This window comes from Mytilus californianus, unplaced genomic scaffold (genome assembly GCF_021869535.1).
Source record: "Mytilus californianus isolate M0D057914Y unplaced genomic scaffold, xbMytCali1.0.p SCAF_5, whole genome shotgun sequence".
NCBI classification, from domain to species: domain Eukaryota; kingdom Metazoa; phylum Mollusca; class Bivalvia; order Mytilida; family Mytilidae; genus Mytilus; species Mytilus californianus.
In genome coordinates this window covers 10,869,322-10,895,312 of record NW_026262701.1, presented here as the reverse complement: position 1 = coordinate 10,895,312, position 25,991 = coordinate 10,869,322, and the positions used below count along the sequence as shown (strand labels likewise).

The 25,991-nt window shown below is 31.6% G+C and overlaps 2 protein-coding genes across 2 annotated transcripts in view; one reads left to right on the top strand and one right to left on the bottom strand.

Moving 5' to 3' along the window:
- The window catches only part of LOC127702927 (palmitoyltransferase ZDHHC3-like), a 46,529-nt gene extending 40,085 nt beyond the window's left edge, over positions 1 to 6,444 (bottom strand). Inside the window, exons 1-3 of the mRNA XM_052207234.1 lie at positions 6,354 to 6,444; positions 1,180 to 1,516; positions 511 to 635 (exon numbers count right to left, since the gene is read on the bottom strand). Of these exons, the coding sequence (XP_052063194.1) occupies positions 511 to 635; positions 1,180 to 1,516; positions 6,354 to 6,367 (476 nt within the window). The 5' untranslated portion in view covers positions 6,368 to 6,444. The remainder of the gene's footprint in view (positions 1 to 510; positions 636 to 1,179; positions 1,517 to 6,353) is intronic.
- A 22-nt stretch (positions 6,445 to 6,466) lies between these two features.
- Positions 6,467 to 24,258, top strand: LOC127702926 (exosome complex component RRP42-like). The gene is made up of 9 exons (XM_052207233.1): positions 6,467 to 6,583; positions 13,331 to 13,432; positions 15,050 to 15,144; positions 16,051 to 16,216; positions 17,115 to 17,185; positions 18,362 to 18,482; positions 19,651 to 19,709; positions 20,741 to 20,837; positions 22,394 to 24,258. The coding sequence occupies exons 1-9, from the start codon at positions 6,527 to 6,529 to the stop codon at positions 22,496 to 22,498; spliced, it is 873 nt and encodes a 290-aa protein (XP_052063193.1). The 5' UTR covers positions 6,467 to 6,526; the 3' UTR covers positions 22,499 to 24,258.
- Positions 24,259 to 25,991: the final 1,733 nt, after the last annotated feature.

Genomic DNA, 25,991 nt, shown 5'->3' with positions numbered 1-25,991 from the left:
AATGTTTATAAGAATGAATGCTATATAATGTTTATAAGAATGAATGCTATATAATGTTTATAAGAATGAATGCTGTATAATGTATACAAGAATGAATGCTGTATAATGTTTATAAGAATGAATGCTATATAATGTTTATAAGAATTAATGCTGTATAATGTTATAAGAATGAATGCTATATAATGTTTATAAGAATGAATGCTGTATAATGTTTATAAGAATGAATGCTATATAATGTTTATAAGAATGAATGCTATATAATGTATACAAGAATGAATGCTGTATAATGTTTATAAGAATGAATGCTATATAATGTATACAAGAATGAATGCTGTATAATGTATACAAGAATGAATGCTGTATAATGTTTATAAGAATGAATGCTGTATAATGTTATAAGAATGAATGCTATATAATGTATACAAGAATGAATGCTGTATAATGTTTATAAGAATTAATGCTGTATAATGTTATAAGAATGAAAATTTTGTTCACATATATTTTCATTACCTGCAGTGATGTGCTCTTTCTGGTTTGATACTAACACACTTAGGACATTTAAAGACAACCTGACCAGCACGAAGTCCCATGCGTAAAATGTGCTCTCTTGTTGCATTCCCTTTTGGGACAGATCCCTAAAATAATGAAAAAAATATCAAAATGTATGTTAAATTGTATTGATATAATCATGATAATATAAAGTTTACCTAAACATGCCAAAGTAATAATTCATCATTGCTATAAACTTATCAAAATACAAACAATATTTTTGAGGTTGCTACACATATCGTGACATATCCTCCATCATCACTAAGAATGTATAACATGCATTATGCATAAACATATTACCAGATCACCTCATGCATGTCATGATGATAATTAGATGTATATCATTCATTTCAATTTCATAACTTATCATTGGAAACAACAGGCATTGCTGACCCTTCTGGAACACCTCAGTTAAAACTCCAGTTAGTTTGGTTTGTATTATATTGTTCAATTTTTAGCTTTCTTGCATATTAAATGTTTTTCCTGTAGTTTGTTTGGATAAACTTCCTTTGTTCTTCTGGTGAAGACTTTTAAGTTGTGAAGCTAATTTTCAACTGTGAATAGTGCTTAATATGTAAATTTTTATTGTTTGGAAAAGTTGAAAGTAATTTATAATGTGTGTATACTTACTGGGTCTGACCACATTGTTTTCATATGTGAACTTATTGCCATGAAAGCAAAGAATTGAAAGATGACTGCATTTATAAAACTCCATGTAGTATATGGATTGTGCCATAGCATCACATATAAAACAACATATTCTGCATACAATATCAACATCCATGTAAACACACAACAGATTATGCCACATATGTCCTTCACACACCACAAATATTGACAGGTCACAATCCAGGACAACCCTGTTTTCCGGAGGAATGGTCCACAGTTAATAGTCTTGACCCCATCTTCAACAGGACCTTTGTGTCTGGACCTCAATGTTTTTACCACTGGTCCATCAGGAAATTCTCTGCAGAATTAAACACATACTTTTTCAATTCTAAAAGTAAATTTACCAATTATTTATCTTTTCTGATCATTTATTAACATGCATTTCTGAATCAGATGTAAGAAAAAGACTTGTGATACTGTAGCATGATCTCATGAATTAAATCGTGCCAATAGGAAAAACAACAGACAGATGCTGCAGCTTAGTTCCCTTTTTAGATTTTTCATATATTGAACTTTCATCTTAGATCTAAGAGTATTTCTATCTTAATAAATCAATGTTTTGTAATTACTCTGGACTAAAAATTAACACAACTGTACTTAAAACAATTTAACATTTTAACAAAGAATATATATACATGTACATGTACATGTACAACAAAAAAAGTAATAGTAAACATGGTAAAGATTTTTCAGCATAAAAATAAGGAAATTTGGTACAATTCACTATCCATCAGAGACCAAAGGGCGAGGATGAAAACACCCGATTACCTATTCCAAAAATTTGATGGCATTCATTTAGACAATTTTTTTTTTATCATGTTTCAGTGTTCTAGAATTCCCCTTTCCCGTCCGCTGTGGCAAGTTTATTTAGGTCACGGGAAAATGAAAATTCAAACCTTTGTTGTCCCTGGGCAAGTAAAATTAAATTACAGAAACTTCCTATTCATACAGATAAAACGATCGATGTAACCGTTTGTATTCTTTTATTTCAAAGTCTCAAAGCGAGATAGTTGTTGTTGGTGGAAATCATGCATGGGTTCTAGTATATGGGAGAAAAACGTGTGCATGTGTTTCGCGATCACCGTCATAAATATGCTCTTCAGCTAAGCAAGGAAAATCCGTGATGTCAAGTATCCATCTGATCTAGACGCTAAAAACCTAATAAAGGGAACGCAAACGGTAAAAGATTTAATATCCGGATCTCAAATTCGTGATTTTTTACTAAGATTAATATATTTCAAAATAAAATTAATATATTCCATCAAATGTTTAGTATATCTAGATCATGTAGATGAACATGAGATTGAATTATCAACACAATCACAAGCTAGTTAGACAAACTAATTAATTTCAAAAGAAATAACAGAGTTGATAATTTCAAATTGAACTACATGTTATGATGATGTATAAACATGCATTAAAAGGAATAACAAAATTATGAAAACATTTTTAAAATAGTATAAAATTCAGGGAAAGCTCATTAAACATGTTAAACTTGAGGGAAAGTGAATTTTTTATATCAACTTTTCCCTTGGAAAGTTGCATATGTATAAAAATCCTAGAACACTGATGTTTATTCATGTACCATTTCTATTGTAAACGTTTCAGTCCTCTTCAGAAAAATCTGATTTTGACACAACTTTCAGCACTCTTAAGGTCAGAGTTGAACGCACCTGCCAGGTGCAGGGACCAATAACATTTGAAAGTTAATCAGGTACAGTAGCACCTGCCTCATTATTCTGTATTAATCCTTAATGTTGTGCAAGGACTTTTAGAAAAATGTCCTCAAACTAAATTTTCTGAAATAATATGACAACTTATATATGTCATACATGTCATAGTGGAGTTACTTTTTTTAATTTAAAGGATCCTAGAAATGTAGAATATATATGTAATTATAATAAGTATTCAAGTACTTAGGAGTAAAAGTTTGTAATTATACATGTACCTTAGTTTATTGGAAAACTTTCATTGTCATATTCTAATAACAGTGTTCACCACAGAATGAAAATCAAGGGGGATGGTTATATTCATTTGCATCAATCCCTCCTTAAAATTAATAGGGGCATAAAGTTCATAATTTACTTTGAGAGACATTTGTGTGGTCAGATACATAAAAACATGAACAAACGTGTATTTTCATTTTCTTTTCCAGCATGTCCAGTATTTCATAAGCATGATAAGTATACAAATAAAGATTAAAACAAAACAGTTGTTTTTCTTCAAACGATACAGTACATAAATGTATGTTTTTGATTTGTTTGTTATGTCTCAAAACAGGGACTAATATATACATGATATATAATGAATCTATTGGCATGATTGGTCGATGATCATATCCTTCTAATTAATTTATGGTCTGTAAATGCCATAAAAAGAAAATGTTTTAAAATCAAAATTAGAGAATAGAGAAATATGGGCAAAAATAAAAAGAAGAGAGAATACATGTACAATGTAATAGATCTAGACCTGTGCTAAAATATACAGAATATTTAGAGAAAATTTATATATAAACATGATAAAAAAAATAATACAGAAAATGATACAAGACCCCTCCCCCATCCCCCTACCTAGACCCTCTTAACTATGCACCATATAAACTCAAAATACCTATTAAACTTAAAAGTCCTAAATTCAGAAGTATGACATGCATGAAAGTCAGAAGTAAGATGTATGAAGACATATCTTGAGAATGTATTTCAATACTAGGAAAAATTATATTATTTTATTATCAAAAGTTGGGGACCAGGCAAAATAAAGACAAAACAACAGAATTAAAGTAATACATTGTATTTTAAAATGTTCATTTCGGTTTTCCTATTTCTGTCAATTGCATTTTCATCATGAAACTATGGTAAACTTTGCAATTTTGAGGTTGCATGTCGAAATAACAAATGGCGACTGACCTTTGCCAGTATGCTATTTGTATGAACTAATATCGGATAAGCAGATTACCTGCAACAACAAATTGTGACACCTGTTGTTGTAACAAAAAATTTGTTCCGGCTTGGTATCTAAATGGACGATCTTCCCATGGCCAGGTTGGAAATGAAGCCTTGCGAAGTGGTAGGAACCATGGGAAGATCGTCCATTTAGACACCAAGCCTTTAGAACAATGTCATGTATCATATAAAAGTAAAACGAACTCAATTTACATTGTAAACAAACTTTATTTTTCTATATTTATCTTATCTATTTATAACTCTTTATTGCTACTTTCACTTTTCATTGTTTCTCTCACCTTGACAACGTCAAATTCAATGTACCACTTTGAGTACTTCAGTAATTAATTTCTGTATGAAAATTGTCCTGATGACGCCTGTCTTGCAGGCGAAACATGTAGATCATAGCAAATAAAATTGCAGACCATTTGAAGTGTTGTTGTCAATTTAGAGTATTATTTAAATGTTGCATTCATTTGCATAATTTGACAACCCTGCATACCAAGGTATCCACTTCAGGGACTCTATTGAAATGATTCACACAGGCGTTGGTTCACCAAATGGAGTTTAAATGTGAAATAAGTTCCAGAACAAAAATCACAGCTCCATGAATTTTGTTCCAATATTAAAAGTTTAAAAAAAGTGAAATAAGTTCCTGTGATATTAGTTTTTAACGAACATATTTCATAGAAATCAATGAATATAAGTTCCGCTCAAACCTATTTCATAGAAAATAAGTACCTTTGCAACATATTGCACAGTTAAATATTTTCTTGTTACACTTAAACTATAATGCAAGCTGGATGCTGTACTGTGCTTGCATGGGGTACATTTGCAATTGAAGGCATGACTGTAACTACAAATGTATATGATGACGATAAGAAATAAAAGCGATGGTAATGTATCATAATTTGTATTTATGTTTTATATGGTATTCCTCCTTGTTTCCTGTTAACTGTCAAACATGTACTTACGTCATGGCACAGATTCAAAAGAGTGTGTCTTTTGTTTCTTTATGTCTTTTAAAATAATTGATCAGTCACTTTGGCCTTTTCAAATTAGTACACATGTTCATCTTTAACTATACTTTCAGTCTTCACGATAAACTTTTAAATCTAACAGGCCAGAGCCCAATTTTTGGAAAATTTTAGTTAGATTCTGTTGGCCTGTATAGATGATTTTTACTGGCCTGAAAGACATTTTACAAGCCTGGGCTGCTGGGCCTGTGGTTAAGCGTGAAGACTGTACTTTTTTCGGAATGATTTTTTTTATTCTACTCTTTTCTGGCTCATAAGTGTCATTTTAGTATTTTTATATAGTATTTTATTTAACATACTACATACTCCACAGGATCCAAATTTGATGTTTACACTTTTATTTTATTACATTATCAATATAATACATGTTTTTATAATGTAATTTAATGATAAATTGAACCTCACTGATGACAAATTCTCAGTATATAAGATAACTTGTTTAACCAGTGGAACATATTTCACAGACAAGGAACTTATTTCACCAGGTGGGGAACAAATCTCACAAACCCAGAACTTATTTCACCAGGTAAGGAACAAATCTCACGAACCCGGAACTTATTTCGCTAGGTAAGGAACAAATTTCACAAACCCAGAACTTATTTCACCAGGTAAAGTGTGGAACTTATTTTATAGAGATGGAACAATTTTAATTATATAGAAATTATCTGTGAAAAAAATTCTCCCAGAACATATTTCCTGTGATATTAGTTCCACTGGAACTTTTTTCACAGGAAACAATTTTGGCTCACATATCAAGTATTAGTTCCAGATGTCCATATCATGGTGTTGCCAACAAGGAAAATACAAAAATGTATATATGTCCCAAGTGCAGCCATATCATGCATATGGGTTTAAGGTCCCTGTTTGATTCAGAAATAAACATATTTGAGTTGATTAACTTTAAACATGTTATGGCTGTGCTCAAACTTGACTATCTACAAGCATTTGCGAAAAAGTTATTTTCTTACAAGAATTTCTACTCTTAATTATCATTGTTTCAGCTAGTGGAAACTGTCTTCAAGTTCAAATTATGAGGAAATTCAAATTCAGGTGTACATGTTTTTTTACACCTGATTTTCTCTTAAGTATGTTTTTTCTGTTTGTTTCGAGTAAAAGAGTGTACTTTACTACGAAGAGCTTTGCTTAAAATGCTTACAAAGGGTCGTCCATTCTGTAAAAAAGGAATTCTTGAAGTGAAATTTGTTTGGGATCACCAGGCACAGGGGGCCGACATTTTTCAAATGTTGATGACGTTCTTCGCATTCTTCACACTTCCGGTTTATTTATTCTCACCATGCTTCCCTGTTGATACTTATTTTCCATACCATCATGGTTGATGCTTTGTTGAGTGATGCTGAAAAAGTGTTTATCATACATGGCATTCAGGTTTTAATCCTATTGAGTTTTATTCACTGTTCAATTGCTCTCGCTTATGCAATATAGCTGTCTTACTTCGGAATCCGGGTCCGTTCGCGCCCAATCACGTTCGCCCCCATGCACGTTCGCCCCCCTTTCACTTTCGCACCCTACACGTTCGCGCCCAATTTTTGTTGGTTTTGTGTTTAATAATTTGTAAACGAGTTTTGGTAAGAGTATTGCTATAAATATATATCTTTTCATTGTTTCTAAATAAAGTGAGATTCTGACAAGGTTTTTTTTGTCATGGTAAATATATTGCTATAAACTTTTTTTTTTTCATTGTTTCTAAATAAAGTGAGATTCTGACAAGGTTTTTTTTGTCATGGTAAATATATTGCTATAAACTTTTTTTTTTTTCATTGTTTTTAAATAAAGTGAGATTCTGACGACCAGTATTTTATTTTTGTGTTGAATAATTTTTAATCATGTTTAGGTAAGTGTATTGCTCTATATATATAAACAAGTCTAAATTGAAAACAACGTTCAAACCTATGATTGCGTTGGATAAAAACCGCAATTTTTATACTTGTGCATGCAAAACAAATTTCTTGTTAGAGGGGTCTAAATACAGCACAAACAACATTTTCCAAAAGACCAAAAGAGCAAAAAAGTATATTTTAACAAAACGCATTTGACTAACAGGTCGAACAACAAATGTTCTTAAACCCTGCTGACTGCCATTGGCGATATATATATATAAAAAAAAATTTTCATTGTTTCTAAATAAAGCGAGATTCTGACAATGTCTTTTACATTTAATAATTAATCATCAAATCAATTTAAAAACAATATTTCATTTAAAAATTCCCGAATTTTTACTTATGAAAAATATTTTGATATAAACATCTACTAAACATCTAAAAATTTATCAGGTTTTTGAATAAAAAAAAAGGTGCGAACGTGTAGGGTGCAAACGGACCTAGGGGGCGAACGTGTGGGGTGCGAACGTGTAGGGTGCGAACGTGTATTGGGCGCGAACGGACCCGATACCCTTACTTCGTATGTCTAATGGGGGGGGGGGGGGGCTCGGTGGTCGAGTGGTCTAAGACAGTATTAGTCTAAGTAGTTACTACTGTAATCACTAGCCAGTTAACGCCAATGTTGTTAACTGGCTCATGTATGTGTTGTTATTGTTATTAATGTCGGCAAAAAGCTATACAGAGAATTTTCTATTCTATTCTATTCTATTCTATTCTTTGTAAATTGTATGAAAACACCCCAGATCACTTACTCAAGTTACTGCCTGCATTTGTATACTATTTATAAAACATACTTAATATAATATGAGGCAGGTGCTACCTGTTCAGCTCCAAAGGGAAAGGTTACTGTTTATACATGATCCATCAGGGGTTCAAATTAGCGGTGGTCCGAGGTCCGCGACCTTCCATTTTTGCAGTCAGACTTTCGTTTTGGTTACAAGCTACGCCCGACGGACCTTCGGTTTGAAAGAAAATAAGAATAAACTTTGCTGACCTTTTTAAACAAAAATTTCCAAACAATCTCAAAATTTATTTTCATCATTATTATTCATGACAGCGATGTTCATTTTGTTCAACCGCTAGCTTTATACCGAAAATTGCCAACTAGTAATGTGTAAATTTGAGTAAAATCGTATCTGACTGACAAAACAACATTGATAAACCAGAAATGAAGAAAACAACAAAAAACGGATCCTATTCCGGAGCGGATAAGGGTAATTCCGGGTTTGCCGGTCAAATACAATGAAAAAATAATAATTCCAGGCAGTTGACAAAATACATCTATGATGATAAAATATAAACACTAGAATTGGAAACCAAAAGATATATTGAAAAGAAAGAAAAAGTAGTAAATATTTTTTTACAGAAACTCAAAATTACTTTTAGTTCATAAATTTTCATCTCAAAATCAAAAAAAATGTGACAGTAATTTTCTTTATCATCAATAAATATTGATATTACATGTAGATTTTTGTATAGTGTAAACATATAACATTGTACTACAATTCCAAGAGGTAATGTCTTCTCAATTTTAAAGGACCATTACAAATTATTAATGGAATTATTATTTTTATACGACCGCAAAAATTAAAATTTTTTTGGTCGTATATTGGTATCACGTTGTCGTTGTCGTCGTCAGCGTCGTCCGAAAACAGATGGTTTCCGGATAATAACTTTAGTATAAGTAAATGGAAATCAATAAAATTTTAACACAAGGTTTATAACCACTAAAGGAAGGTTGAGATTGATTTTGAGGGTTATAGTCCCAATTGTTTAGGAATTAGGGGCCAAAAAAGGGGCCCAAATAAGCATTTTTGTAGTTTCCAGACAATAACTTGTGTTAAAGTGTATGAATCTCTCTGAAATTATACCACAAACTTCCATACAACAAAGGGATGGTTAGGATTGACTTTGAGGGGTTATGGCTCAAACCATTTAGTAATTGGGGGCAAAAAAATGTGAAAAACAAGGGTTTTTCTGGTTAAAGGACAATTGAGACAATTTAAAAGCAGTGTAAGGGAGGTAATCCAATTCAAATTAAAGAACACTGTTTGATTACCTCACTTACACTGCTTGTAAATTATGTATTAAGAAATGATGATTGTCTTGAGGTGATTAGCTGTCAATTTATTTTTAGCAGTTACTATTAATTAATATTAATTTTAGCCATGACTATGTATGTCATTTTATATTTTAAAACTTTTATGATGTATTTAAATGGGTAATTTTGGTTGCAAACTGCATTAGAAATTTGAATTGAGATACTGACCATATCTTGAGGGAAAGATTTTTTTTGGGGAATAAGGGAAAGGGGGGAGGTGAAAAAAATTGGAGGGAGGACAATTTTTCTCATTTCAGATTTCAGAAATTAAAAGAAAATTTCTTCAAATATTTTTTTTTGGGGGGGTTAATATTCAACAGCATAGTGTATTGCACCGGGGTAAAATAAAAAATTTTTGGTAGGGGGGGTCAATTCGCAACAGCATAGTGTATTGCACAAAAGCAATAAATTGAATATAAATTCAAATCATATAACCAATTTGAAGTTCTTTGACTACAGTTATTCTGTGTCAGAAACCTATTAAGTGTCAAAAATTTAGTTACAATCCAAATTCAGACCTGTATCAAGTGTGAATATTGTGTCCATTTTGGCCCAACTTTTCAGGGTTGGACATCTACGGTGGTAATCCAGCTGCGCTCAGCGAAGCTATTTATTTCATTGTATTTGACCGGCAAACCTGGAATTACCCTTATCCGCTCCGGAATCGGATCCGTTTTTTTATGTTTTCTTCATTTCCGGTTTATGGCATCCAATGTTTTTCAATGTTGTTTTGTCAGACAGATACGATTTTACTCGGATTTACACATTACTAGTTGGCAATTTTCGGTATAAAGCTAGCGGTTGAACAAAATGAACATCGCTGTCATGAATAATAATGATGAAAATAAATTTTGAGATTGTTTGGAAATTTTTGTTTAAAAAGGTCGGCAAAGTTTATTTTTATTTTTTCTTTCAAACCGAAGGTCCGTCGGGCGTAGCTTGTAACCAAAACGAGAGTCCGACTGCAAAAATGGAAGGAGGGGACCACCGCTTATTTGAACCCCTGAAAGTCATGAAAAATTGCTGATTAATGTTGACTAATAACAGTCAGGGATATATAAACTCTATAGGGTTATTACAGAAAAATAACATACATATGTTATTGTGGACTAAAAAATCAAAGAACTGTGATAACATATGTATGTTACATGTTACAAAGGGACAATGTACATCATTAGTTTAGTTAAAATGTATAAAAGTTCTATTGATATTACTTTTGTCTATATGTATACTTAACTATTGAAAGATATAACAGTTCATAGTTTGCCAATTTTGCATAGTACACCTATATGTTATTACAGAAAAAATATGCCTGTAATAACTAAAGGGTGTTATCACAGCTTCTCTATATCACTTCAAAGCATTTACTCAGACATACATCATGTTTAATTACAATGTATTTTAATTTATTGTAAGAAATAATGACCAGAGCATGTAATGAGGTTCTGTGCAAGTTTCTCAGTAATTCCCAAGTGTCTTATATAATAAGTTACATTCCTTTAATGACCTAGCCTTGTTATCACAGCTAAGTTTATCCCTTAATAGCCTCGTCTCATTGATTTACCATGGTTAATCAAAAATGAATTAATTTAATTAAAAAAATTAGTTATCAAGGCTATGCATTTAGTTTCTGCACAAAGTCTCAAGAGTTCCCTAGAGCCCACTATAAATGAAATAATTTTACAAATAACAAACATATGTTATTACAGATTTAGAAAATTTAAGGAATAAAGAGTAGACAACTCATGAAAGTATCTGTAATAACACAAGCAAGTTATTTTCTGTAATAACCCTATAGAGTTATATCTTTGACTGAATAATTGCACCAACTTCTGTAATGTATAATTATGCATATCCAATATTCTTGATAACTTCTAATAAACACGATAAAATCATAATCAACATAAATGCTATATACTGCAAAATCATCCCTACTCATTAAAGGTGATGAAATGATTTTAATATAAATATTTTACAATAAAAAATGAAATCTTAAGATAAATATTTAAAACAATATATTCGAATAAATGTCTGCTCAAATGAAAATTAGATCTTTGAATATGCATCAAAGGCACAATTTTGTATCGTTTAAATTTGCTATTATTCATAAAATTCATTAATATTTATGAACTGCAAGTCAAATAAATGTCATTTTTATCCCTAGTAAATATTTTTTTAAATTGGGGTCGGATCGACTTTAGATATGGCATTGGGCCAGAACAACATAAAATGGTATGACTTGGGGCTGATTCGAAAGCTTAAATTTGCATTCTCGTATGTTTTTTAACATATTAAGGGCCAGTCTTTGTAAGAATCAGGCAAATTCAGACCCAGCCAAACTTAAATTGTTTTAACAGGTCAGGAGGTCCAGTAACAAATATTTTTTACTGGACCTTCATTGCTGTTACAGGACACACTCATTATCACCGGTGAGCAGCGCGAAGCACTGCGAACTTGCTAGGGGGGTCTGGGGGTATGCCCCCTCAGAAAAATTTTGAAAAATTAGATGCAAAATCGTGGCGTGCTGTACTTTGATCATCTGCCTTCCGTTTTTGACCAGCCACGGCCCATCATAAAAACGGAGGAAACTCATGTTATTGTTTACAACATGTGTTTCCAGCGCATTTATATTATTGCATTCTGATTGGGTTACTATTTGTGTTGCCCATATATATCTATAAATATGACTAGGGTATTTCCGCGATCCTAATTAATATAAGGACAATTAATTGTTTTTCATTGATCTCAGAAGGAAAACAATATTTTGTGTTTGATATAGCAACACATTTTTCCCAATTTTAATACTGCATGCTGCAAAAAATGTACAGGATAGGAGGTCCTGTAGTTCACAGGATGGTGGCGGACCTTCAAGTTTTTACAGGTCATGACCCGCGGTCCGACGATGTTTGGGTTGGACTTTATTTAGAAAAAAAATTAAAACATGGCAGAAAAAAAACCCACCTACCTAACCACCCTATTTTGAAGGTATCCTCATCCTGAGTTAGAAATGGTAGGTCATTCGTTTCTGTGTGTATGGTAATTCGAGAAATATCTAGATGAAGTTTCGCTAGAATGATAGCAAATTACAGAGTTATCTCTCCTTAATTGTTCATTTCTAGTGCATTTCAACCAAATTATATCTTGAATTACCAGAACAGGGAAAGGAAACGAATGTTATATTCATGCACCATTATACATTCTGAACCTAAATTAATGTAAAGCTGAGTGGGTTTTTGTTCGTCATGTTTTCACCACTGCCAGCTGATTCTTAGGCAGATTGGCACTTAAATATTTCATGTATTTCAAAAAATATAATTGTGACAATGAATAATTTTAATACTTCTAAGATCATGATAGTGATTCATTTGAAGGTACAATAAAACATATAAACATGACATCTACAGTTATTTCAGCTATCAGCAATGATTGCAGAACAACAAAAGAACAAACTAAAAAATCAGTTGAAAAGTGCTTTAAAACTCTTCAGATGTAGACAGGGCACAAAAACAACAACAAAAATGTAACATGACTAACAAATGCACTTAAGACATAAAGTACAGATCTGAGAGAATTCAGTTTCTGACAGCTAGCTATAGTTCTAAGCCAATGACAACTACATGTAATAAAAAAATCATGTATCTAAGATTGAAATATAAATCAGTACACATCCAACTGTTAAACATCTAATGTATTTAGTGTAAAGACTACGTTAATTGACAGAGAAAAATATGATCTTGCACAATGTGTTATTGCGATATTTGAAGAATTGACAAAAATGGAAAATTAATTATTGTGATTTCAGAAAAATCTGCAGACATATTTATGTATCAAATATCAGAATGCAAGTTCTTATTATTGCGATACTAAACATGTAATCCAGTCACATTATTCACATCAATAAAAACATCACAATAATTTTTGAATTTACAGTAAGTAATTTGTGGTAAGGAAATCTTAATTTACCAGTAATGCATTAAGACTATTTTACCCTCTAGAAGTCTTATTACACAAGTTTGGTTGTTTTAAATTGCCAAACTGCCTTTTTCATTAAAGTGTAGCCCAGATGTTTACTTCATACATTTTATATATTCATATAATTATGATTTGTACAAATTAGAACCAATTTTATTTTAGGATAACTGTAGGGAGGATGGACGTGGATATGAGGATTATAGACACATGACACTGGAAACTGGCGTTGTATCAAACACAAGTGGATCCTCAAGAGTTAGACTGGTTTGTTTTACAAATATGAAAATAAGAAGATGTGGTATGATTGCCAATGAGACAACTCTCCACAAGAGACCAAATGACACAAAAATTAACAACTATAGATTGACGTACGACCTTCAACAATGAGTAAAACTCAAACCAGATAGTCAGCTATAAAAGGCCCCGAAATGACAAATGTAAAATAATTCAAACGAGAAAACTAACGGCCTGATTTATGTTCAAAATAATGAACGAAAAACAAATATGATATACAGAAACAAACGACAACCACTGAATTACAGGCTCCTGACTTGGGACAGGCACATACAGAATGTGGCAGGATTAATCTAGTTTGATGGTGCCAACCCTCCCCTAACCTGGGACAGTGGTGTAACAGTACAACATAAGAACAACGTACACAAAGTACACCAAAAAAAGTACAGTGGCATTAAGCTATTTAATTGTTATATCCAAAAGTATAAATCAATACCCTTGATTTGTTACAGAATAATATATTGTGGATCTAAAAAGATTTGACCTGCTAAAATTAAGTTTGACCTAGAGTAATAATCAACATAATTATGTTTTGAAATGGTAGATATGATATATTATATCAATTTTGATCCCCATTTTAAAAAGATTAGCTCACAAAATTATGTTAACTGTTTAAAATGAATGTATCAGCCATGACCCAAAGCTTTTTTGCTGCTCTCACAAATAGCTTCATACTATGACTTGAAGCATATAGTTTATGAATATTTACTTAATAATCTTTAGATCTTTGTTATAATCTTTTTGTACAACCTCTTGAATTAAATTTCTTATATGTTGCTTTTAACAAAACTTTCATAATTTTTCCTTATTTTAGCAGAACAAGAGAACATGTTTAAAAATATCACTGCCAAAAATTGGTATCAGTCATTTAATTCATATTATATATGCCTTTATAATGCTCAAAATCATAAAGCTTGGGCTGAAAACTTGTTAGCAAGATTCTTATCTAACATGTTGTAGCGCCGATCGGAATTGTTATGAACTTTTGTTCAATGAAAATAGAATTCTTTTCAAGTAAATGAATGTTTTATTTAATTATATTAATATTCAAGTTTCAAAGGTGTGTAAAATAATAATTAATGCAATGTATGTGCAAAATATACCCGAATACAATAAAATCTTTAGACTGTAATATTATGAACTGCTCTGGTGAACGTCAGATTTCAAACTGAAAAACTGTCAGACTCTTTTTAGCATCTTGTGCTAAAAATAACTACACGATTACATAGTCCCTATTTCCGGTCAACATGTAAACAGATAACGAAGACATTTAAGGACAAGTTAATGACTATTGTATCAAAAGCATATATAATAAATATCTGGGAAGGTAATTAATTGCATGTTAAACATATAATAACGTTTAAAAACATAGTTGTCAAGTGAATTTATACGCAAAACATCTGGGCCGACATGAAGACAATGGGACATGAATGTCATATTTGCGGATAATATATTGCTGAAATTATGAAATAGAATTGAACGGAATAATTGTTCATTATGAAAATAATAGCTTCTAACTTTGCACAACACATGTCTTGAACAGTACTTAAATTTTGGATAAACAGTATATTTTTGTTTACCTTTCAGGCTAATACAGATATATTGGTTGGTATAAAGGCAGAGTTAGGTACACCTGCACCAGATAAAGATGACAAGGGAAGACTGGAGTTTTTTGTTGATTGGTAAATATTTTGAAGAACTAACACAGATTAACTTTGAGAATCTATTAAACAATGTATTGGATTTGTTATATTCAAATATCAAAGTCTAATGACCATATAATTTGAATTAATCATGTTTACTGTTTTGAGAGGTTAATAATCCGTGACAATTGTATGCTCCACTTACAATAGTAGAGGGGCATTATGTTTTCTGGTCTTTGCATCCTTCTGTCCACCTTTAAGTCCATCCTGTATCAGGTTAAAGGTTTTTGGTTAACTTAAGGTAGTTTAACGTGAAGGTGTGGTCACCTCTGATTTTTGAAACTTAGTACACAATTTTTATGTTATATGCAAAATGATGTTTTTGACCCTGATGACAGGGTTCACTGGACATAAAAATATGATAATAGGAAATAAGTACATTCTCAGGTCAAATAGTTTGGTTAGGGAACTTGAAACTTAATTGACATGTTCATTGTGAGGTGAATTTAAGAATTATATGAGCTTGCTTTACGGTTCACTGAACATTGACAAATAGCTTAATTTAAATTCTACAAAAATAATCCATATTAATACAGTAAGTTTATTTATTAAAAGATTTTGAAAAATATTCTCATTCACAGATTTAGCTCCATGATAAGTCATATGTAGAGATTAGAACTGTTTCTAATTTTGTGCTTTACAAAACTGCTTATACTCTGAAATTTTAAAGAGACCAGTCTTCTATCATGATTGAATGATGTGTTAGGAGCCCTGTAAAAGTAGATTTCAAGAACCACATGTCTGTATATTTTTATTTTGATATCTTTCATCAGTTACTAAAAATCACCATAATTCATTATAAAGATCTTACACTAACAGGAGTCAGAACCACCTTTTGTGTATTGTATTTTAACATGTTTAACGTGGTATAATTTTAAAATTCAGCTCAGCAAATGCCACACCAGAATTTGAGGGTCGCGGAGGAGAAGAACTTGCATCAGAGATCAGTAATATGTTAATTAGAGTATATGACTGTCCTGGGTGTGTAGATCTACAGAAGTTATGTATTATACCCAAACAGCAGTGCTGGATATTGTATATTGATATACTGGTAAGTTTTGTCATAGTCAAAGATTATTCTGCACAATTCAAATGCAGATTTCTGCTTTTGGTCATCTAGATTTCTTGATTGTAGATGGTCATTTTCTTTGCTACATCTGTTTTCGCTTTCTTTTTTTTTATTAGCAAAATCATCTTTATAAAATGTTTCATAAAATATCAACAGAATAGTATAATTAATCAGCTATAGCATGCATGCATTTAAAAAATATAAATATGAATTTAGTTATGGTGTTCTTTATTTGTATACACAACAAAGCCTTGATTGCCAAGTAATATATGTATATGTATACACAACAAAGCCTTGATTGCCAAGTAATATATGTATATGTATACACAACAAAGCCTTGATTGCCAAGTAATATATGTATATGTATACACAACAAAGCCTTGATTGCCAACTAATATATGTATCTGGTAAAAATCAAATCATACCATGGTTCAAACCTTGCTGTTATTATGTGCAAACATACAAGGTGCACTTTTTGATGGGTATGTAAAAGATTTTATGACTTACTAACCACAAAATATCCTGTATTACTAAAGCAGAAAATACATGCAAAAACATTGATGCATTGGGTACAAATCAAAGGAAGATGTGATCAGATTTTCTAAAATTGTTGAACTTGTATTATATTCAAAGGCATTAACTTTTTCATATTAATTGCCTTGTACAGAACTTCAACCTGTTTTTCACCATTGAAGAAACATTGATTTCAATGTCAGAATTGTTCAATTAGCTCTTTATAAAAGTAAACAACCCACTAGCAAGAAAATACAGAAGTATTGACAGTTTCACTTCATAGTTTATATAATGTAGGCTGTTTAAATGCATAGGTCGGTCTTGAACATTAAAAATGTTTGTTGATAAAATAAACGTTTTATTTCAGTTGTTAGAGTGTGGAGGTAATCTGTTTGATGCAGCATCAGTTGCAGTTAAGGCAGCAATGTTTGATTTAAAGTTAGTATACATTTTATTCACAAAACTGATTTCATTGTACAATATGTTTGCTTGTTAATCTTCTAGAAGTTTTTCAGGAAATTCTCTTTTATCTTAGTTTTAATCCTTGGAAAAAATGCAAACCAGTAAGATTACAGTTTAGTAAATGTTTTGTCTATTCCTCCATCTATTCATTCATTCATGTGATCATTTATTATAAAAACTTTTTGCATTATTTTTTTTCTTCATCCCCTCCTAAAGAACTAGCTAAACATGACTATGGCATGTCTACAAAAAGGAATGGCAATTTTGTATCTGCCTATACAATTTTATAGATTCTTACTTACATATATACCATTTTGCCCTTTCTGTTTTTTTTTATCTAATGATATTTGTGAGTTTTCGATTCAAAAACTGGAGCTGTGCTATATTTTCAACATTTGGTAGAATCTTGTATCCCTCATCTTGTATCCATGTCTTTTTCGTAATTTTGGAAATTAAAAAAAAAAAATTTCATAGTAATTTTATTACCAAATGGAATTGTTCACCTTCTGCTTTATTTTGGAAATTATAATTTTCCGTAGCAAAACAGGAAAATTGCCATATTCTAATATATAAACCAAATTGTAGAGGAATATGATATAGTAGGCTCTGATTAAAGTATTCCTAGTTTTTCAATTTTGTAAAATCTCAGTATTCCTGATACTTGAGGCAAATAAGATTTTAAGAAAGTGATAAAGTAATATCACATTTGAAGGTACATTTTGACAAATAAAGTGTAAATATTTATTAAATAGAAAAACAGTCATACTGTATTGTGGGATAAAGATAAATTTGTTTTACTGTCCATGCTTACTTTAAAGGATGTATGCTACCTAATAATTCATGCATTGTTTACACCCCAACTCTAGGTATTGGGTTTCTATTACAATCTATTTGTCCGTCTGTCCATTTGTTCTTCCAACACATATTTAGGTCACAATTTTCTCAGAAACTACTAAATAGAATTACTACATATTTGGTCAAGATCGTGACAGTGAGGAGTTGTAATGTGTAAGCCCTTCTTGGGTCTGTCAGATGCCTACATGCTTAGTACAACAATGCATGCATTCTTGTTAGTATTATAATGTAATGACCCATGTGGTTTTAAAGATATTGACTATTAACTAACTGTTACTTTTTTTTTGCTTTCTACAGAATTCCTAGAGTAACTGTAACACAAGATGAAGGCCACGTAGAATTAGAGATTTCAGATGATCCATATGATGTACAGACAGTTGATGTTAAATCATCTCCATGTATTGTAACACTCAGTAAGGTAAGAAGCAAAATTTATCTGATTCTTTGCCATGTAAACTTTCCACTACCCAGCAGATAATCATCAATGCCTGATGAGATTATACTCAAAAAGACATGTTTTTTGCAGTTAATTGAAAGAGAATGTTAAAATATGGCTGCATATCACCTAAAACTAAATGAGAAACTGGTTTTACAACTGTATTGATAGCAATATAATATTGCTGTACTCTAGAAAGCATGGACAATTAGGTTTCAAATGAAAAAAAGTGGTATGTCTCTCTATGCCGTGGTATACCTCCTAATCTATATAAATATTAAGAGTTATGCTTCAAAAGTTTTAAGCCAACTATATGTTAAGCTTTTGAATTACTTCTGTTACAACTAAAACTATAGGTACCATAGTTACAATGTACCTTTACCAAGTGTATTACAGGTGATTAATTCTATTTTCATTTTATCCAAAGCTATACCTACCAATAATATCAGTTAAAGATTTTTTCATTGTATTTCTGATAAAGAACTATAGGGCACTGATCAAGAGGGGTAACTTCTGATCGCCTTCTCTGGATGTCGTTTATGGTACACTGCTGATCAAAATTTATTGCAATACAGTATTTAAGTTAAATTCAAACTTAAGTGATTCATTGCAAGAGTATTGATGAATATATGGATGAATTTTGCTATGAATATTGTTTTGAAGTATTTTAATTTTAAGCCAAAATTTTATATATATAATAGTATCACAATTAGTTCTAAATAAAAATATTATGTTCAGCCAATGTTATCTTTAGTTGTGATCAGAGATAGGTTGCTGTACAGATATTTGAGTTTGGGTGTATTTTTAAAATAGTAATGAGTTGAATGATTTAATTAAATAAAAAAACCAAACTAACTGCAAGAAATAAGGTAAATGTATTAGAACCTATAAAAATACTGTTCTATTGTTCAAGAACTGCATCAAATAAGAGCAGTGAAGTTTCTGTAAAAATAGAAGAAACAAAATACAAAAGATATTTGTGAGGATTTATTACTACATATGCTTTTTTGTCATCATGGACCTTGTAAGTCATCATTTCTGAACATTTTGAAAATAAAATCAGAAATATTGCATAACAAAACAGCATAACCAATAGATCTAAGTAGTTTCAATTCCTTGTCCTATAGTAACAGTCTGATAATATTTATAGATTGGCCATTGCCATGTTGTGGATGCAAGTCAGAAAGAAGAGGCATGTTGTCTAGCAAGGTAATTTAGCTGAAAACAAATATATGTCTGTTTCCTGCCTCCAACCATTTTAAAATAGGTCTGGTCGGTCGGGATTTTATTTTATTCTTTGCATGTTAACAAAATCTGTTTTCTCAGAGTTCAGTCCCGTTTAACACTCGACATGCGTCAATCGTATTACATATTTGAGTGAATAATTTTGTACAAATCAGATTTTGTAGTCAAATAAGAAGGCTCTTAACACTTATTCTTGAAAAATTTATAGCCTTTCCAAAAACTTAAGAATAAGTGTTAAGAGATATAATATTTTAGGGTCGGCAATCAAACATAGGGTCGGTAAAGAGACAAGAAACAAGCATACATTTTTTTGGCCTTATAACTGTGAGAGAAAGAATGAATGTACCTGAGACAATAATCCATTTAAATACTTAAAAAAAATATATATATTATTAGAACAGTTCTTTCATTACTGTTTTTCAATGATTATAACTGGCGCTGTACATAGTAAGTTAAAGATAGTTCACAGAGCTGATAAGTGGTACTCTTTTTTTAAAATATTCAGTGATAACAGCTTCAATATATTTATGTACCATTTAAGATTAGTTATGTACACAAATGTGACAGGAACCCAACAATATAGAAAACCATAAGATTATCAATATAAAGTCTTCATTTATGCCAAAGTCTAAATCATTCTTATTCTAGAAAAATGTGCATAATTTGAAAAGAGAATATACAATATCTGTCATCAATTTATCTTTTTTAAAGAAAATTATGTAAAAATGATAAATAAATAACATATGGAAGAAAGTCTTTCTACAAAAGATATCAATACCATTTCAGGAATTGACATATAGGACGTTATTTTGATGAGGCACTTTTGTCATAGATTTTAATAGCTCACAAAAACTGAGATATATTTCATGTTCAATACATTGTTAAATTTCGTATAGCATATTTTTCTCCATACCATTGATGAAAGTTTGGTTCCAACAATTTAAAATTGCAATTTGGAATCATGATAATGATAATTTGTTTAATTATATTTGTAGATTAATGCTGGGGGTATCAGAACATGGTACAATCACTGGTATGAAAAAGGAAGGATCTGGAAGTCTGGACCCTTCTAGTATTGATGATATGTTAGATGTAAGTATCTACACCAAGGATAAGCATAGTTCTTGATGTTCTACTGAGTATATAACTTTACATCAAACAGGACTTTTATGTTTTGTATCCCCTGTAACACATGCTATGAACCTGGACAAAGTTTTACTTTTCTGTTGATAGTGGTGGCTGTGTCTTGCTTCATTATGTTCATTTTCATCACATGAGATTTTATTTTTTTCTGATTATTCTTATTTAAAGCTTAATTTGTAAACACCGGGACACATTCACCCATATGACACATTGTGACACACAATTTAACTTTTCATTCAAAGAGTAGCATGGGCAATTTCACTACAGCGTAACAATCTTGTATTATTTGGAGACCACAGGTCCTTGGAAGACTCACACATTTTAAGCCACACATTACTCCCTTTAAATGAATCACATTGTTGATTGTTAATGTTGTTGATCAGATAAGCTTAAGAAATATTAAGATTGATTAATTGTTGGTGTTTTAACGCCACTTTTAAGCACCACTTTTGGGCTATTTTGTGGCGGTCAGTTTTTATAGCCCGGAGAAAACCACCGACCTTCGATAGGAAAATGAAATATTAAGAGTTATCCACCTTATATAAGCAGATAGATTACAGGTTAGTCACTTTGGCCTTTGAATTTGCTGCAAAATTTATCGTGTGTCAACAGTTTTACTTTAGTCCTATTAATTGAATTTTTGTTTTCTCATTTGAATAGAATTAAGGGAGATATTTGGTTGTGTGTCATATAGCAACCCAACAACTCAAACAAAAATGCAATATAATTTATGTTAAATTTTGTTCTTATTTTTATACGCCCGTCAAAATTTTGACGGGACGTCTTATGGTATACAAATGTCCGGCGTCTGTCTGTCTGTCCGGCGTCCACACGTTGCACCGTAACTTGAGAACGACTTATCTAAAGTTCATGAAACTTAACATAGTTGTTTCTTATGATGGTCAAACGATCTGTATCATTTTTAGTGAAAATAAGATTAAAACTTTTTGAGTTATGGGACTTTGTAACTAAAACAGGGGTGGTGTTTTTTTCACATGTGGCGCCGTATCTCAAAAAAGATTTATGATTATTGCTTAAAACTTTACACACTTCTTAGTTATATTAATCTAAAGATCTGTATACTTTTTGGTGATGATTCAAATTTTATTTTAGAGTTATTGAGTTTTTTGTAAAAAAAGGGGGGGGGGGTTTCACATGTCGCGCCGTATCTCAAAAATGATTTATGATTATATGATTATTGCTTAAAACTTTACACACTTCTTAATTATATTTATCTAAAGATCTGTATACTTTTTGGTGATGATTCAAAATTTTTGTTTTAGAGTTATTGATTTTTTTATAGAAAAAGGGGGTTTTCACATGTCGCACCGTATTTGAGAAACTATTTATGATTATTGCATAAAACCTCACACACAAGACGACGGGCGTATCATGTAATCGTGGCGCAGCTGTTTATTTTTTCATGAAATAAGCTACTGTTTATAAAAGACTCATTCACATGTTTTATTTAAACAGTTTATATTCTTGTCTTATTTGTTTCACAGACTGGTAAAAGAGTAGGAATATCTTTAAACAAGTCTTTACTGGAGGCATTGGAGGAAGAACAGAGACAGGGAAAAAAGAAAGGTCGTACTGGTTTCCTTCGGTAACAGAAAGTTTAAAATTATATGCCTTCATATTTGAATTGAAAAGCAGAAGGAATTGGAGCCACAATGAAAACAATACAATGCAGTGTCTAATAATGGAAATAATTATTGTTAGATCAGAACTATTAAATATTAACGTATTGTTATCTGGTAACATTTATGAGTGATATGATATTTCGCACAATGTTAGTAGAAGTGTTAAGTCATGAACCATGTCTCATGATGCCTAGAGCTTTGTATTATTGTCAATAAATTTTAAACTTCAGGAGGAAACAAAATCTAACAAATGGTCAATAGATTGTTTCAGGGCTATTCCATTAAAAAGGAGGTACTAGGGTCGGAAGGCAATTTTTAAGTACCCCCATGACCAAGAGGAATGTACCATGTATCTTAACACCAACCAACAGGAAGTCGTTTCATGATAATACAAGAACCAACTGGAATATATCTAGCTTAATTTTTACTGGCCCTTCAAAATTGAGAAGAAATTACCTCTTGGAATTGTAGATATATGTATACTCTATAAAAACATCTACATGAAATATCAACATTTATTAATGATAAAGAAAATTACTGTCACATTTCATTAGATTTTGACATGAAAATTTGTGAACTAAAAGTTATTTTGAGTTTCTGTAAAAAATATTTCATGCTTTTTCTTTCATTTCCATATATCTTTTGGTTTTCAATTCTAGTGTTTATATTTCATCATCATAGATGTATTTTGTCACCTGCCTGGAATTATTTTTTTTATTGTACTTGATCGGCAAACCCGGAATTACCCTTATCCGACCCCGGAATCTGATCCGGTATTGTAATCTTCTTCATTTCCGGTTTATGGCATCCATTGTTTTTCAATGTTGTTTTTGTCAGTCAGATACGATTTTACTAGTATTTACACATTACTTGTTGGCGATTTTCAGTATAAAGCTAGCGGTTGAACAAAATTAGCATCGCTGTCATTAATAATAAAGATAAAAATAAATATATAAATTTTGAGATCGTTTGGAAGTTTTGGTCCCAAATTGAAAATTGGGAAAAACGTAGGGTATTTGCCATTGCCAATAGGAATGGGTCTGGTATTTGGACCCTGTGGAATACTAGAAAAATCCCTGGAGGGGCATACGATCTCAATAGTAATATGGCTTTAAAATGACCATACTGATGGTTAAAAAGGTGGGCAAAGTTAATTTTTATTTTCTTTCAAATCGAAGGTCCTTCTGGCCTAGCTAGTAATCAAAACGAAAGTCCGATTGCAATAGTGGAAGGTCGTGGACCTCGGATAATTTGAACCTCTGAATATTATTTTCATTAGAATTTGACATTGTTCGTCATGTGCTTGTCATTAAAGGGAAGTAACTCTTGCACTTCCGGAACTGGTACCATAGGTAGAATACAACGTTGCGCTTGCCGCTGCGTAAGTCGCGGGAACAGTTATGTTTTCTAAAATATCACGATATGAGCAGGAGACAAAAACAATCGGTTATTTAATTCCTTGTAAAAACAAAAAATAATAAATAACGAAAAATAACACAATGAAACCGACATTCACGAAAACTGACTGTCAAAGAAGACCAACAACCAACAATACTTAGTTTCTCTAAACACCAAGGGCCACTGGCCATAAACGCTTCAACACATCAACAACCAACGGGATTTTTTATAATTGCCGTCCGACCCTGGTACATTCTTTTTAAGGGAATAGCCCTCAACTATAAATGTACATGATTTGATTTTGTATAAAAATGACAGTTAGAACAGTACATGTCAGGCTTATATTTTCTTTCCATCGACTACCATTAGTATTTTAAAGCATGAGGTTTTATGATATAATTTTTGGCTTAAAAAATGGGTTGAACCAGTAAATGAGACAGAAAAAAATTAGGGCACTTAAAAAATGAGAAGTTTATTTAGAACTTCTGAAATCAGATTCCACATAGGCCCAAGTTGCAAGTAGATAAAGGTGAAGTAGAACCCTTACTAAGGTTCCCTTCCCTTTCCTTAAATGTTATAAGTTGTCATCCAATGATTAATAGATCAATCTATCAAGCTTGTAAATCTCACACGCCTACTTTGTTGTTACTTATTTGAATATGCAGGGTCTTTTTGTATTGTTTATTAAGGCCTAATATATCTGTTCTAAAGATAACTATTGATTGAAGTGACTTCCCCATGTAATATGTATATTGAACAGCAAAATGCGATTGTTCTAGTTTACTTGCAGTACACACCGATTACAGCTGCAGTGATCCTTGTTCTTTTAACTAAGGGTATTAAATACAGTTTCAAGGGAGTTAACTCTTGGTGTGACGTTTAGCTCTCAAATTCCTGAGAAAAAACATCCTTTTCTGCTAGATGTCATACGTGTGATGGATTTAACACAGAAACAAACTAGGTCATAGAACACCAAGATGACCTTGTGATTAGTGTAAAAAAACAGTCACATAGAATAACAAATCGGTCTGCTGTGACACATGTGGAATATGTTTTCATATAGACTGCCAAGTCATACCAAATCATATATGCTGTCATGAACAACAGTAACGTAACGTGGCATTGTCTTCAATGTGGCATGCCAAATTTTTCTACTAGCTTCAATACATACACCGTTGAAATATAAATAACTTACCAAAGTCTAATCTCACAAACCAATATTAGTCTAATAGGTAGTCCAGGTGCACCAAAAGCAGCATCCTCACCAATTCCTAAAAAATCTGCAGCTTACGTAACAAAAAAAACAAAAACAGCAAATGAAAAGATAAAAGACCTCTAAAAATATTGAACCTCATCTTTCAATCAATACAAAACAAAAAGACAAAATGCCTAGAATGCTATTTATGATTGATACTGTAAACCTGACATCATCCTCTGCACTGAAACCTGGCTTGATACAAATATATGATCCTACAATTACTTTCCATCAGAGTTGTATAATGTGTTTGGACATGACAGACCACAAAAAAACAGCTAAAGTCAATGTGGGTCCCATTGATATAACAAAAGAGTTCATCAGCTCAGAAATAAAAGCACTACAAACAGATTGTGAAATAGTCTGGGCAGAAATTATGATTACAGGTTGAAGAAATATAGTATTACTATTCTATAGACCTCCATCTGACACGGGTTATACAAACATAGTTTACCATGGATAAACCTGTTCAGCATCAACATAAAATGTTCTAGATATAATAAATAAATCAAACCTACACGAAATTGCCAACACTCCAATAAGAAAAGAACTAATACTTGACCTTATCTGTATCAACAATCCCACTGTCATAAATAAAGTAACAACTCTTATCATCTATTGAGCTAAGTGACCATGGTACTGTCTATCCTGAAGCAAACATATGGCTTAAGAGAATTAGAGAAACACCATGTAAAGTGTACAAGTACAACAAAGCAAACTGGGAATCCATCAAATTAGACCTAGAAAAACAAAACCACACAGAACTGTTAAAAATGTATTCAAGCACAAGTGTAAACAACATTTGGG